A 13,053-nucleotide genomic window follows, 5' to 3' on the forward strand; every position below is an offset into this window, starting at 1 on the left:
GATCCAGTAGAACAGAGAAGTGTGCACAGCATCAGCAGCCACGGCAGCAAGAAGGGCTGAGTGTGTGACTGCAGGCAGCGAAGGTGAGAACAGTCTAGATTCAAGGAGTGTGTTGGTGGGTGAGAGAAGAATGACGTGTCAGTGAGGAGCTGGGACACAGAAGCCAGCATGGACTGTTGGTTAGCATCAAGTGATTTGGTTGAAAAGCTTTTCTACAAGATTTCCTCAGTTCATAGTGTGGTTTCATCATTGTAGCTCTGGTTTCTCCTTTGAAGGAACCAAATGTGACTTGTTCTTTCTCCATGGCATCCAATAGAATGTCTGAATGTCCTGGAAATAAATGTGAATGCTCTGGAGGTCAGAGGACCAGTTTCAAGTGCACTAATTTACCACTTTATGAAGTACACTTGCACAATGTCATGCAATCCAAGAGTTCCTTCACAGATGGAAGCTTTATTAAGCTTCTCATGTCTCAGTTCTTGTTGTCAGACAGTTAATAATTCCATGATGAATTTACCTTTGAGGCCAAAGTAGTGATGTACTGAAAGATGTTTCCTCTGACCCTCTATGTAAGGAAAAGAGCCACAAAAATAAAGGTAGAGCCTGTTGATCATCAATGAACTGAGAGGTTTGTCTGTCTCAACTACTACATAGTGGCAGTGTCCGTTGTTTGAGGAGCAGATCTTAGATACAGAGAGAGAAACTTCTGGGACCTTGTCAATCAAAGATGAGCCCCACTAACTCAGTATAGAAAGTAGATCCAAATACTAAAGTGAACCCCCATGTGCTGAGAGCTGGAACTCCTCCTCCACTCCTCCTCATCTCTTTATAAGCATCTCTTCTCCTCACACTCCAGCTCTGCTCTCCTCTCCTCTACGCTGACGTTCACACCACATGCTGACACCATGCTGGGGACTCTCTGCATTCTCATTGCTCTAACATGTAAGATATCCTTCTCTTTCTTTTGATGGCTCGCATTTTCAGCCAATAAATTTTCACTTGTGTGTTTTTCTGTCCACAGATGTGGAGGCAGCAAAAGTCCTGACCCAGACGCCTGCAATCCACAGAGCTTCTGCAGGACAAGAGGTTGTTCTCAGCTGCAACATTCAGAGAGATGACAGCAATTATGTCTCCTGGTATAAACAGATTCCTGGAGAGGCTCCTCAGTTCATTCTGCGATTTTACCATAGTCACAACTCACCTGACAGCTATGGAGCAGGATTCTCCTCAGACCGCTTCAACTCTAAAGCACCATCAGCTGTAGATTACCAGCTCATTATCAAGCAGACAGAGACAGGACACTCTGCTGTGTATTACTGTGCAACATGGGACAGCTCAGCTCAGGAGTGGGTATCACAGTGATTTACTGTGTGACAAAAACCTCCTCACTTGTACTTCTGCTTTTGGAGACTCAGTAACCGTCGCTCTCTGCAGGGAAGCTGCATGAGACTTGAAAATGATTCATGTGATCATCCCACAATCTGTTACTGTAAATTAAAATAATACAATGCCAAAAAAGAAGAAGATGAATTTGGATGAAGACTTCATCAAAATTGTTTTCCAGCCACATTCATTACGAATCACTGATGCTACTGAGTCTTTGCTGTCCTTCTGTTTGGAGTCGCAAAACTTTGTGTTGCTCCATCAGAGCTGAAAAAGAGAATTTGACAATTCAAACATGGTAGGCTTCTCTTGCAAATAAAAATAAAGATAGTATTAATAATCATAATAAAAACATAATGACAATAATAATAATAAATATTTGTAATTTCTTACATGAGTGAAAGTCATAGTGCTTTATGCCCTTTTTCTTGTATCCTGTGTACCAGTGCTTTTGAGCATAAATTATAATTTGGATTTTTTTCCCTGTAAATAAACTTGATTTTATTTGTATGTCCATTTAGAGACAATATTAGGATTAACGATTAACAACATAATATAAAATAGGATTCTCTTCTCCATACACTACATGAGATTATTTATGTTATTTGAAAATCTTTCAAGTATTTGGGTTTTTTTCTTTCCTTGTAGGAGACATTTTGATTGATTTTTCTTTTTCAGGAGATTCCATATGAAGTTAGTTGGGGACCCCAAATAAAGCTCAGCAATACTAGACTTGAAATGAGGGACAAAACTCTTTCTGGTGTATTTTAATGGATCCAGTAGATCCAGTAAATCCGGTAAATCCAGTAGAACAGAAAATTGTATTTGGGAGCGTTTTGACTTGATGAGTAGAGGCTGAACAGAACGCTGCTCGAACACAGACACGCCAAAGCTGCAAGAACATACACGAAGTGTCCTCCTCCTCCTCCTCCTCCTGCTTCTAGCTGTCACACCTGTATTTCCCTGTGAAGAGTGTCAGCTGACCTCACTCTATCCACTGGACCAGGTGTTCTATAGACCACAGCATCAGCAGCCACGGCAGCAAGAAGGGCTGAGTGTGTGACTGCAGGCAGCGAAGGTGAGAACAGTCTAGATTCAAGGAGTGTGTTGGTGGGTGAGAGAAGAATGACGTGTCAGTGAGGAGCTGGGACACAGAAGCCAGCATGGACTGTTGGTTAGCATCAAGTGATTTGGTTGAAAAGCTTTTCTACAAGATTTCCTCAGTTCATAGTGTGGTTTCATCATTGCAGCTCTGGTTTCTCCTTTGAAGGAACCAAATGTGACTTGTTCTTTCTCCATGGCATCCAATAGAATGTCTGAATGTCCTGGAAATAAATGTGAATGCTCTGGAGGTCAGAGGACCAGTTTCAAGTGCACTAATTTACCACTTTATGAAGTACACTTGCACAATGTCATGCAATCCAAGAGTTCCTTCACAGATGGAAGCTTTATTAAGCTTCTCATCTCTCAGTTCTTGTTGTCAGACAGTTAATAATTCCATGATGAATTTACCTTTGAGGCCAAAGTAGTGATGTACTGAAAGATGTTTCCTCTGACCCTCTATGTAAGGAAAAGAGCCACAAAAATAAAGGTAGAGCCTGTTGATCATCAATGAACTGAGAGGTTTGTCTGTCTCAACGACTACATAGTGGCAGTGTCCGTTGTTTGAGGAGCAGATCTTAGATACAGAGAGAGAAACTTCTGGGACCTTGTCAATAAAAGATGAGCCCCACTAACTCAGTATAGAAAGTAGATCCAAATACTAAAGTGAACCCCCATGTGCTGAGAGCTGTAACTCCTCCTCCACTCCTCCTCATCTCTTTATAAGCATCTCTTCTCCTCACACTCCAGCTCTGCTCTCCTCTTCTCTACGCTGACGTTCACACCACATGCTGACACCATGCTGGGGACTCTCTGCATTCTCATTGCTCTAACATGTAAGATATCCTTCTCTTTCGTTTGATGGATTGCATTTTCAGCCAATAAATTTTCACTTGTGTGTTTTTCTGTCCACAGATGTGGAGGCAGCAAAAGTCCTGACCCAGACGCCTGCAATCCACAGAGCTTCTGCAGGACAAGAGGTTGTTCTCAGCTGCAACATTCAGAGAGATGATGGCAATTATGTCTCCTGGTATAAACAGATTCCTGGAGAGGCTCCTCAGTACATTCTGAGATTTCACCGTAGCAACAACTCACCTGACAGCTATGGAGCAGGATTCTCCTCAGACCGCTTCAACTCTAAAGCACCATCAGCTGTAGATCACCAGCTCATTATCAAGCAGACAGAGACAGGAGACTCTGCTGTGTATTACTGTGCAACATGGGACAGCTCAGCTCAGGAGACGGTATCACAGTGATTTACTGTGTGACAAAAACCTCCTCACTTGTACTTCTGCTTTTGGAGACTCAGTAACCGTCGCTCTCTGCAGGGAAGCTGCATGAGACTTGAAAATGACTCCCAACCTTTTTTCCTGGTCTCCTCTTAGAGACACTAATTAGTGACAAAAGACACACGTGATGATTCATTCTTGGCTCTGGAGCCTCATGCAGTTTGTTGTCATCATTGTAAACTCTCTGAACAACTCAAGTGGAGCTCACATCTAGAATATTTATGTACAAAGAGGAAACCAGATCTTCCATCAATCATTTAAACCTCTCGCCCATAGCTGCTGAGATAGGCTCCAGCCCCCCCCCCCCCGTGACCCTGAACAGGGATAAGGGGAAGAAAATGGATGGATGGATGGATGGATGGATGGATGGATGGATGGATGGGTGGATGGATGGATGGATGGATAGATGGATGGAAGGAAGGAAAAACTCTCAGAATACTTCATTTAGCATTTGCACACAAAGCACAGGACACCTTGGTGTACCTTTTTTTTAATGCCTCCAATATTAAATGTAAAGCACATACAAATATTTCAGTTCAAAATGAATTGTTTTTCATTCACTTTAGAAAAAAATCTGCCTTTGTTTCTTTCTCACTCGCTTCCATGTCAAATGACCCAAGGCCTCCAAGTCAACTATGAGACTGAAGACACAGCACTCGTCTCTTTCTCTTAGGTTTCACTCCATCCTACATGAGAAATGAATACTGAAGCATCAAAGCCACCATTTTCTCATGTACAGCAACATTCTTTACTTTCTTTTCTTCAAGGACTACAAATCTGAACGTCTGAATGTCCCAGACTGAAATGTAGAACAAACCTCTTCTTTCATGACATTTATGGTGTCCTATTTTACATGAATATATCAATGCAAAAGAAAAGTCATGTCTCTATGAAAAAAAGTCTCTTTTCCTTTTTCAACAGTTTTAACATCATGTGATGAATTTTTCTTTTTCCACAAATGTTCACTGGAATTAAAGAGCGAACTGGAAAGATTTTGATTTGAACCCAAACCCACAGCAAGGACATCACCCACCCCCTCACTGCTGCATCACCTGATGCTCCTTTTAGTTTCATCCTCTGAAATTCAAGATCTCGTCTCTTCTTTTAAAGATAAAAATGATGCAACAAACAATGAACAACCCAGCCTCCAGTTCAGCAGTGTTTTGGAGTGTGAGAACGATGCTGGAGGCGACGATACGTCGTTGTCACCAGGTTGTTTCACTTCCACTCCCCTCGGTCGTGAGAGTCAGGAGGTTTTTGTACGGCCACCAGCACAAACTGAATCACTGTGGTATTCGGACCAGGCACCAAGCTGATTGTGACAAGTAAGTCCTTTGAACTGATCTTAAAAATCCTAATGTGTTGGATTTTGGTGGACATGATTGATGTGACAACCCACTGAGAGACTAAATGGCTTTATTTTTACTTGATTTGATTCATGGTGTCCTTGAAATGATCTCATTTGTGACAGCTTTGAAAGACAGTGGACAGATGCAAGACTGAGAGATGTTTTTAGAACGATTCCTGAAAGTTGAGGTTTGGTAGAGAATTCAAGAAGATGGCAGCCAACTTTAACTGTTCTGAAGTTGTGTGGAACATTTCATTTAGGAACTGAATTGCATTTTACAAATAATGGAATAATACCTGTGTTTTATTTTACGTTGCTATGAGCGGAAAAGATAAACAAGTGTTATTGTTCCTCATAAATATTTTAAACAAACATCCGCTAATGTTTATTTTTATGCGTGACATTTTCTCTTGAAACTGAAGTCGTTTGTTGCAGTTCTATTGAATTGATTTGGTTCAACTTATTCATCACCAGTTTTCAGAAATTAGCCTCATAAATCTGAAGTTATCAAAATAGAAAATCTACAGTCAATCTTTTCTCATATTTTGATGAGAGTTTCTGTGTTGCTTCACTACTTTGATCATGTTGATCCTCATTCATATCATCAGTATTGTTTGCTTTAGTATCATCATCTATTATTGTGCTGTTTTGATTCTCCTCTCACTGTTTGGTGGTGCCACTTTTGCTCTGTTCCTTGACCTGCTTTTTCCTGGCTGTGCTTTCAGGCTCCAGCCTCTCTGCCCCCGTCCTGACTGTCTTTCCTGCGGTCTCTGCTGAGCTCAAGGCCAAAAAAGCCACTCTGGTGTGTCTGGCCAGTCAGTCTGTCCCTTTTGCGGATGTGACCTGGTTGACTGGTGGGAGTCCAGTGAGTACCGGGGTTTTTACTGGGCCTGCTGTCCAGCAACCGGACAAGACCTTCCTGATTAGCAGCTATCTGGACATCCAGACGTCAGACTGGAACATGGACAAGGTTTACACCTGTAAAGTGTCTTTAGGCTCCCAGACTTCAGACAAAAACATCCAAAAGTCAAACTGTCCTGACTCAGAATGAGGACGTAAAACCTGCTTCCTTCTGCTTGTGCTGTTGGCTCATTGCAACCTTTGGATGTGTGAAAAGATGCTTTGCAATTGCTGATGAGATTCATTCAATAAAATAAGATTACAAACATTGACTGAAGTCTTTCTTTGTTCTCATGTGAATGGAAGAACCCTAATCTTTATTTTAAAAATGTTCTTGAGTTGAATTTAAACTTTGTTCATCTGTCCAGACGACACGTAAAAAACTCGTTTTCCTCTGGATTTTAATGAATTGCAGTTGTTAGAACAGATGTTAGTAGATTAAAAAAGAAAAGAACTGAAACTGAGGTTTTATCCTCTATCAGTGAAGCGTCACTGCTCCCCCCTCCCTCTCTTCCTTCCCAGGATGCACCTGTAGACCTCCTCTCCTTATTTAGAGCTCCATTCAAAGTGTCAGCTCTCAGAGGGAATGTCTCTGACTGAAAACACACAAATGTTGTCATGATCACCACTTCATTAAATGTCAGAGGATCTGAAAATACTATAAATATCAGTCACACATTAAAGTTTACCCTGGATCCAGTAGATCCAGTAGATCCAGTAGAACAGAGAAGTGTGCACAGCATCAGCAGCCACGGCAGCAAGAAGGGCTGAGTGTGTGACTGCAGGCAGCGAAGGTGAGAACAGTCTAGATTCAAGGAGTGTGTTGGTGGGTGAGAGAAGAATGACGTGTCAGTGAGGAGCTGGGACACAGAAGCCAGCATGGACTGTTGGTTAGCATCAAGTGATTTGGTTGAAAAGCTTTTCTACAAGATTTCCTCAGTTCATAGTGTGGTTTCATCATTGCAGCTCTGGTTTCTCCTTTGAAGGAACCAAATGTGACTTGTTCTTTCTCCATGGCATCCAATAGAATGTCTGAATGTCCTGGAAATAAATGTGAATGCTCTGGAGGTCAGAGGACCAGTTTCAAGTGCACTATTTTACCACTTTATGAAGTACACTTGCACAATGTCATGCAATCCAAGAGTTCCTTCACAGATGGAAGCTTTATTAAGCTTCTCATGTCTCAGTTCTTGTTGTCAGATAATTCATAATTTCATGATGAATTTACCTTTGAGGCCAAAGTAGTGATGTACTGAAAGATGTTTCCTCTGACCCTCTATGTAGGGAAAAGAGCCACAAAAATAAAGGTAGAGTCTGTTGATCATCAATGAACTGACAGGTTTGTCTGTCTCAACGACTACATAGTGGCAGTGTCCGTTGTTTGAGGAGCAGATCTTAGATACAGAGAGAGAAACTTCTGGGACCTTGTCAATAAAAGATGAGCCCCACGAACTCAGTATAGAAAGTAGATCCAAATACTAAAGTGAACCCCCATGTGCTGAGAGCTGGAACTCCTCCTCCACTCCTCCTCATCTCTTTATAAGCATCTCTTCTCCTCACACTCCAGCTCTGCTCTCCTCTCCTCTACGCTGACGTTCACACCACATGCTGACACCATGCTGGGGACTCTCTGCATTCTCATTGCTCTAACATGTAAGATATCCTTCTCATTCTTTTGATGGCTCGCATTTTCAGCCAATAAATTTTCACTTGTGTGTTTTTCTGTCCACAGATGTGGAGGCAGCAAAAGTCCTGACCCAGACGCCTGCAATCCACAGAGCTTCTGCAGGACAAGAGGTTGTTCTCAGCTGCAACATTCAGAGAGATGACAGCTATTATGTCTCCTGGTATAAACAGATTCCTGGAGAGGCTCCTCAGTTCATTCTGAGATTTTACCATAGTCACAACTCACCTGACAGCTATGGAGCAGGATTCTCCTCAGACCGCTTCAACTCTAAAGCACCATCAACTCTAGATTACCAGCTCATTATTAAGCAGACAGAGACAGGAGACTCTGCTGTGTATTACTGTGCAACATGGGACAACTCAGCTAAGGAGTCGGTATCACAGTGATTTACTGTGTGACAAAAACCTCCTCACTTGTACTTCTGCTTTTGGAGACTCAGTAACCGTCGCTCTCTGCAGGGAAGCTGCATGAGACTTGAAAATGATTCATGTGATCATCCCACAATCTGTTACTGTAAATTAAAATAATACAATGCCAAAAAAGAAGAAGATGAATTTGGATGAAGACTTCATCAAAATTGTTTTCCAGCCACATTCATTACGAATCACTGATGCTACTGAGTCTTTGCTGTCCTTCTGTTTGGAGTCGCAAAACTTTGTGTTGCTCCATAAGAGCTGAAAAAGAGAATTTGACAATTCAAAAAGGGTAGGCTTCTCTTGCAAATAAAAATAAAGATAGTATTAATAATCATAATAAAAACATAATGACAATAATAATAATAAATATTTGTAATTTCTTACATGAGTGAAAGTCATAGTTCTTTATGCCCTTTTTCTTGTATCCTGTGTACCAGTGCTTTTGTGCATAAATTATAATTTGGATTTTTTTCCCTGTAAATAAACTTGATTTTATTTGTATGTCCATTTAGAGACAATATTAGCATTAACGATTAACAACATAATATAAAATAGGATTCTCTTCTCCATACACTACATGAGATTATTTATGTTATTTGAAAATCTTTCAAGTATTTGGGTTTTTTTCTTTCCTTGTAGGAGACATTTTTATTGATTTTTCTTTTTCAGGAGATTCCATATGAAGTTAGTTGGGGACCCCAAATAAACCTCAGCAATACTAGACTTGAAATGAGGGACAAAACTCTTTCTGGTGTATTTTAATGGATCCAGTAGATCCAGTAAATCCAGTAAATCCAGTAGAACAGAAAATTGTATTTGGGAGCGTTTTGACTTGATGAGTAGAGGCTGAACAGAACGCTGCTCGAACACAGACACGCCAAAGCTGCAAGAACATACACGAAGTGTCCTCCTCCTCCTCCTCCTCCTCCTTCTAGCTGTCACACCTGTATTTCCCTGTGAAGAGTGTCAGCTGACCTCACTCTATCCACTGGACCAGGTGTTCTATAGACCACAGCATCAGCAGCCACGGCAGCAAGAAGGGCTGAGTGTGTGACTGCAGGCAGCGAAGGTGAGAACAGTCTAGATTCAAGGAGTGTGTTGGTGGGTGAGAGAAGAATGACGTGTCAGTGAGGAGCTGGGACACAGAAGCCAGCATGGACTGTTGGTTAGCATCAAGTGATTTGGTTGAAAAGCTTTTCTACAAGATTTCCTCAGTTCATAGTGTGGTTTCATCATTGCAGCTCTGGTTTCTCCTTTGAAGGAACCAAATGTGACTTGTTCTTTCTCCATGGCATCCAATAGAATGTCTGAATGTCCTGGAAATACATGTGAATGCTCTGGAGGTCAGAGGACCAGTTTCAAGTGCACTAATTTACCACTTTATGAAGTACACTTGCACAATGTCATGCAATCCAAGAGTTCCTTCACAGATGGAAGCTTTATTAAGCTTCTCATGTCTCAGTTCTTGTTGTCAGACAGTTAATAATTCCATGATGAATTTACCTTTGAGGCCAAAGTAGTGATGTACTGAAAGATGTTTCCTCTGACCCTCTATGTAAGGAAAAGAGCCACAAAAATAAAGGTAGAGCCTGTTGATCATCAATGAACTGAGAGGTTTGTCTGTCTCAACGACTACATAGTGGCAGTGTCCGTTGTTTGAGGAGCAGATCTTAGATACAGAGAGAGAAACTTCTGGGACCTTGTCAATCAAAGATGAGCCCCACTAACTCAGTATAGAAAGTAGATCCAAATACTAAAGTGAACCCCCATGTGCTGAGAGCTGGAACTCCTCCTCCACTCCTCCTCATCTCTTTATAAGCATCTCTTCTCCTCACACTCCAGCTCTGCTCTCCTCTCCTCTACGCTGACGTTCACACCACATGCTGACACCATGCTGGGGACTCTCTGCATTCTCATTGCTCTGACATGTAAGATATCCTTCTCTTTCTTTTGATGGATCGCATTTTCAGCCAATACATTTTCACTTGTGTGTTTTTCTGTCCACAGATGTGGAGGCAGCAAAAGTCCTGACCCAGACGCCTGCAATCCACAGAGCTTCTGCAGGACAAGAGGTTGTTCTCAGCTGCAACATTCAGAGAGATGACAGCAATTATGTCTCCTGGTATAAACAGATTCCTGGAGAGGCTCCTCAGTACATTTTGAGATTTCACCGTAGCAACAACTCACCTGACAGCTATGGAGCAGGATTCTCCTCAGACCGCTTCAACTCTAAAGCACCATCAGCTGTAGATCACCAGCTCATTATCAAGCAGACAGAGACAGGAGACTCTGCTGTGTATTACTGTGCAACATGGGACAGCTCAGCTCAGGAGTGGGTATCACAGTGATTTACTGTGTGACAAAAACCTCCTCACTTGTACTTCTGCTTTTGGAGACTCAGTAACCGTCGCTCTCTGCAGGGAAGCTGCATGAGACTTGAAAATGACTCCCAACCTTTTTTCCTGGTCTCCTCTTAGAGACACTAATTAGTGACAAAAGACACACGTGATGATTCATTCTTGGCTCTGGAGCCTCATGCAGTTTGTTGTCATCATTGTAAACTCTCTGAACAACTCAAGTGGAGCTCACATCTAGAATATCTATGTACAAAGAGGAAACCAGATCTTCCATCAATCATTTAAACCTCTCGCCCATAGCCGCTGAGATAGGCTCAAGCCCCCCCGTGACCCTGAACAGGGATAAGGGGAAGAAAATGGATGGATGGATGGATGGATGGATGGATGGATGGATGGATGGGTGGATGGATGGATGGATGGATGGATGAATGGGTGGATGGATGGATGGATGGATAGATGGATGGAAGGAAGGAAAAACTCTCAGAATACTTCATTTAGCATTTGCACACAAAGCACAGGACACCTTGGTGTATCTTTTTTTTTAATGCCTCCAATATTAAATGTAAAGCACATAAAAATATTTCAGTTCAAAATGAATATTTTTTCATTCACTTCAGAAAAAAATCTGCCTCTGTTTCTTTCTCACTCGCTTCCATGTCAAATGACCCAAGGCCTCCAAATCAACTATGAGACTGAAGACACAGCACTCGTCTCTTTCTCTTAGGTTTCACTCCATCCTACATGAGAAATGAATACTGAAGCATCAAAGCCACCATTTTCTCATGTACAGCAACATTCTGGACTTTCTTTTCTTCAAGGACTACAAATCTGAACGTCTGAATGTCCCAGACTGAAATGTAGAACAAACCTCTTCTTTCATGACATTTATGGTGTCCTATTTTACATGAATATATCAATGCAAAAGAAAAGTCATGTCTCTATGAAAAAAAGTCTCTTTTCCTTTTTCAACAGTTTCAACATCATGTGATGAATTTTTCTTTTTCCACAAATGTTCACTGGAATTAAAGAGCGAACTGGAAAGATTTTGATTTGAACCCTAACCCACAGCAAGGACATCACCCACCCCCTCACTGCTGCATCACCTGATGCTCCTTTTAGTTTCATCCTCTGAAATTCAAGATCTCGTCTCTTCTTTTAAAGATAAAAATGATGCAACAAACAATGAACAACCCAGCCTCCAGTTCAGCAGTGTTTTGGAGTGTGAGAACGATGCTGGAGGCGACGATACGTCGTTGTCACCAGGTTGTTTCACTTCCACTCCCCTCGGTCGTGAGAGTCAGGAGGTTTTTGTACGGCCACCAGCACAAACTGAATCACTGTGGTATTCGGACCAGGCACCAAGCTGATTGTGACAAGTAAGTCCTTTGAACTGATCTTAAAAATCCTAATGTGTTGGATTTTGGTGGACATGATTGATGTGACAACCCACTGAGAGACTAAATGGCTTTATTTTTACTTGATTTGATTCATGGTGTCCTTGAAATGATCTCATTTGTGACAGCTTTGAAAGACAGTGGACAGATGCAAGACTGAGAGATGTTTTTAGAACGATTCCTGAAAGTTGAGGTTTGGTAGAGAATTCAAGAAGATGGCAGCCAACTTTAACTGTTCTGAAGTTGTGTGGAACATTTCATTTAGGAACTGAATTGCATTTTACAAATAATGGAATAATACCTGTGTTTTATTTTACGTTGCTATGAGCGGAAAAGAAAAAACAAGTGTTATTGTTCCTCAAAAATATTTAAAAAAAACATCCGCTATTGTTTATTTTTATGCGTGACATTTTCTCTTGAAACTGAAGTCGTTTGTTGCAGTTCTATTGAATTGATTTGGTTCAACTTATTCATCACCAGTTTTCAGAAATTAGCCTCATAAATCTGAAGTTATCAAAATAGAAAATCTACAGTCAATCTTTTCTCATATTTTGATGAGAGTTTCTGTGTTGCTTCACTACTTTGATCATGTTGATCCTCATTCATATCATCAGTATTGTTTGCTTTAGTATCATCATCTATTATTGTGCTGTTTTGATTCTCCTCTCACTGTTTGGTGGTGCCACTTTTGCTCTGTTCCTTGACCTGCTTTTTCCTGGCTGTGCTTTCAGGCTCCAGCCTCTCTGCCCCCGTCCTGACTGTCTTTCCTGCGGTCTCTGCTGAGCTCAAGGCCAAAAAAGCCACTCTGGTGTGTCTGGCCAGTCAGTCTGTCCCTTTTGCGGATGTGACCTGGTTGACTGGTGGGAGTCCAGTGAGTACCGGGGTTTTTACTGGGCCTGCTGTCCAGCAACCAGACAAGACCTTCCTGATTAGCAGCTATCTGGACATCCAGACGTCAGACTGGAACATGGACAAGGTTTACACCTGTAAAGTGTCTTTAGGCTCCCAGACTTCAGACAAAAACATCCAAAAGTCAAACTGTCCTGACTCAGAATGAGGACGTAAAACCTGCTTCCTTCTGCTTGTGCTGTTGGCTCATTGCAACCTTTGGATGTGTGAAAAGATGCTTTGCAATTGCTGATGAGATTCATTCAATAAAATAAGATTACAAACATTGA

The 13,053-nt window shown here is 41.6% G+C and overlaps 2 protein-coding genes across 4 annotated transcripts; both read left to right on the forward strand.

Annotated features, from left to right (window-relative positions):
* Positions 1–869: 869 nt before the first annotated feature.
* Positions 870–6,293, forward strand: LOC147245031 (immunoglobulin lambda-1 light chain-like). 2 transcript variants are annotated; one of them, XM_086185431.1, is made up of 4 exons: positions 870–942; positions 1,022–1,349; positions 5,064–5,098; positions 5,847–6,293. In XM_086185431.1, the coding sequence occupies exons 1-4, from the start codon at positions 906–908 to the stop codon at positions 6,170–6,172; spliced, it is 726 nt and encodes a 241-aa protein (XP_086041557.1). In that variant the 5' UTR covers positions 870–905; the 3' UTR covers positions 6,173–6,293. The 2 variants fall into 2 exon arrangements, with proteins under 2 accessions (XP_086041557.1, XP_086041556.1); XM_086185430.1 differs by lacking the exons at positions 870–942; positions 1,022–1,349 and adding exons at positions 3,245–3,320; positions 3,400–3,727.
* Positions 6,294–7,588: 1,295 nt separating this feature from the next.
* Positions 7,589–13,053, forward strand: LOC147245032 (immunoglobulin lambda-1 light chain-like). 2 transcript variants are annotated; one of them, XM_086184460.1, is made up of 4 exons: positions 7,589–7,674; positions 7,754–8,081; positions 11,823–11,857; positions 12,607–13,053. In XM_086184460.1, the coding sequence occupies exons 1-4, from the start codon at positions 7,638–7,640 to the stop codon at positions 12,930–12,932; spliced, it is 726 nt and encodes a 241-aa protein (XP_086040586.1). In that variant the 5' UTR covers positions 7,589–7,637; the 3' UTR covers positions 12,933–13,053. The 2 variants fall into 2 exon arrangements, with proteins under 2 accessions (XP_086040586.1, XP_086040587.1); XM_086184461.1 differs by lacking the exons at positions 7,589–7,674; positions 7,754–8,081 and adding exons at positions 9,980–10,052; positions 10,132–10,459.

The sequence above is a fragment of the Aulostomus chinensis genome, chromosome 18, assembly GCF_037954235.1.
Source record: "Aulostomus chinensis isolate RoL2024-O1b breed Wild chromosome 18, RoL_Achi_v1.0, whole genome shotgun sequence".
NCBI classification, from domain to species: domain Eukaryota; kingdom Metazoa; phylum Chordata; class Actinopteri; order Syngnathiformes; family Aulostomidae; genus Aulostomus; species Aulostomus chinensis.

Bases quoted from the DNA above. Each gene is read 5' to 3' on its own strand.
- LOC147245032 (XM_086184460.1), top strand. From the start codon at position 7,638: ATGCTGGGGACTCTCTGCATTCTCATTGCTCTAACAT. The intron at 7,675-7,753 runs GTAAGATATCCT...TTCTGTCCACAG, and splicing joins CATTCTCATTGCTCTAACAT to ATGTGGAGGCAGCAAAAGTC. The intron at 11,858-12,606 runs GTAAGTCCTTTG...CTGTGCTTTCAG, and splicing joins CACCAAGCTGATTGTGACAA to GCTCCAGCCTCTCTGCCCCC.
- LOC147245031 (XM_086185431.1), top strand. From the start codon at position 906: ATGCTGGGGACTCTCTGCATTCTCATTGCTCTAACAT. The intron at 943-1,021 runs GTAAGATATCCT...TTCTGTCCACAG, and splicing joins CATTCTCATTGCTCTAACAT to ATGTGGAGGCAGCAAAAGTC. The intron at 5,099-5,846 runs GTAAGTCCTTTG...CTGTGCTTTCAG, and splicing joins CACCAAGCTGATTGTGACAA to GCTCCAGCCTCTCTGCCCCC.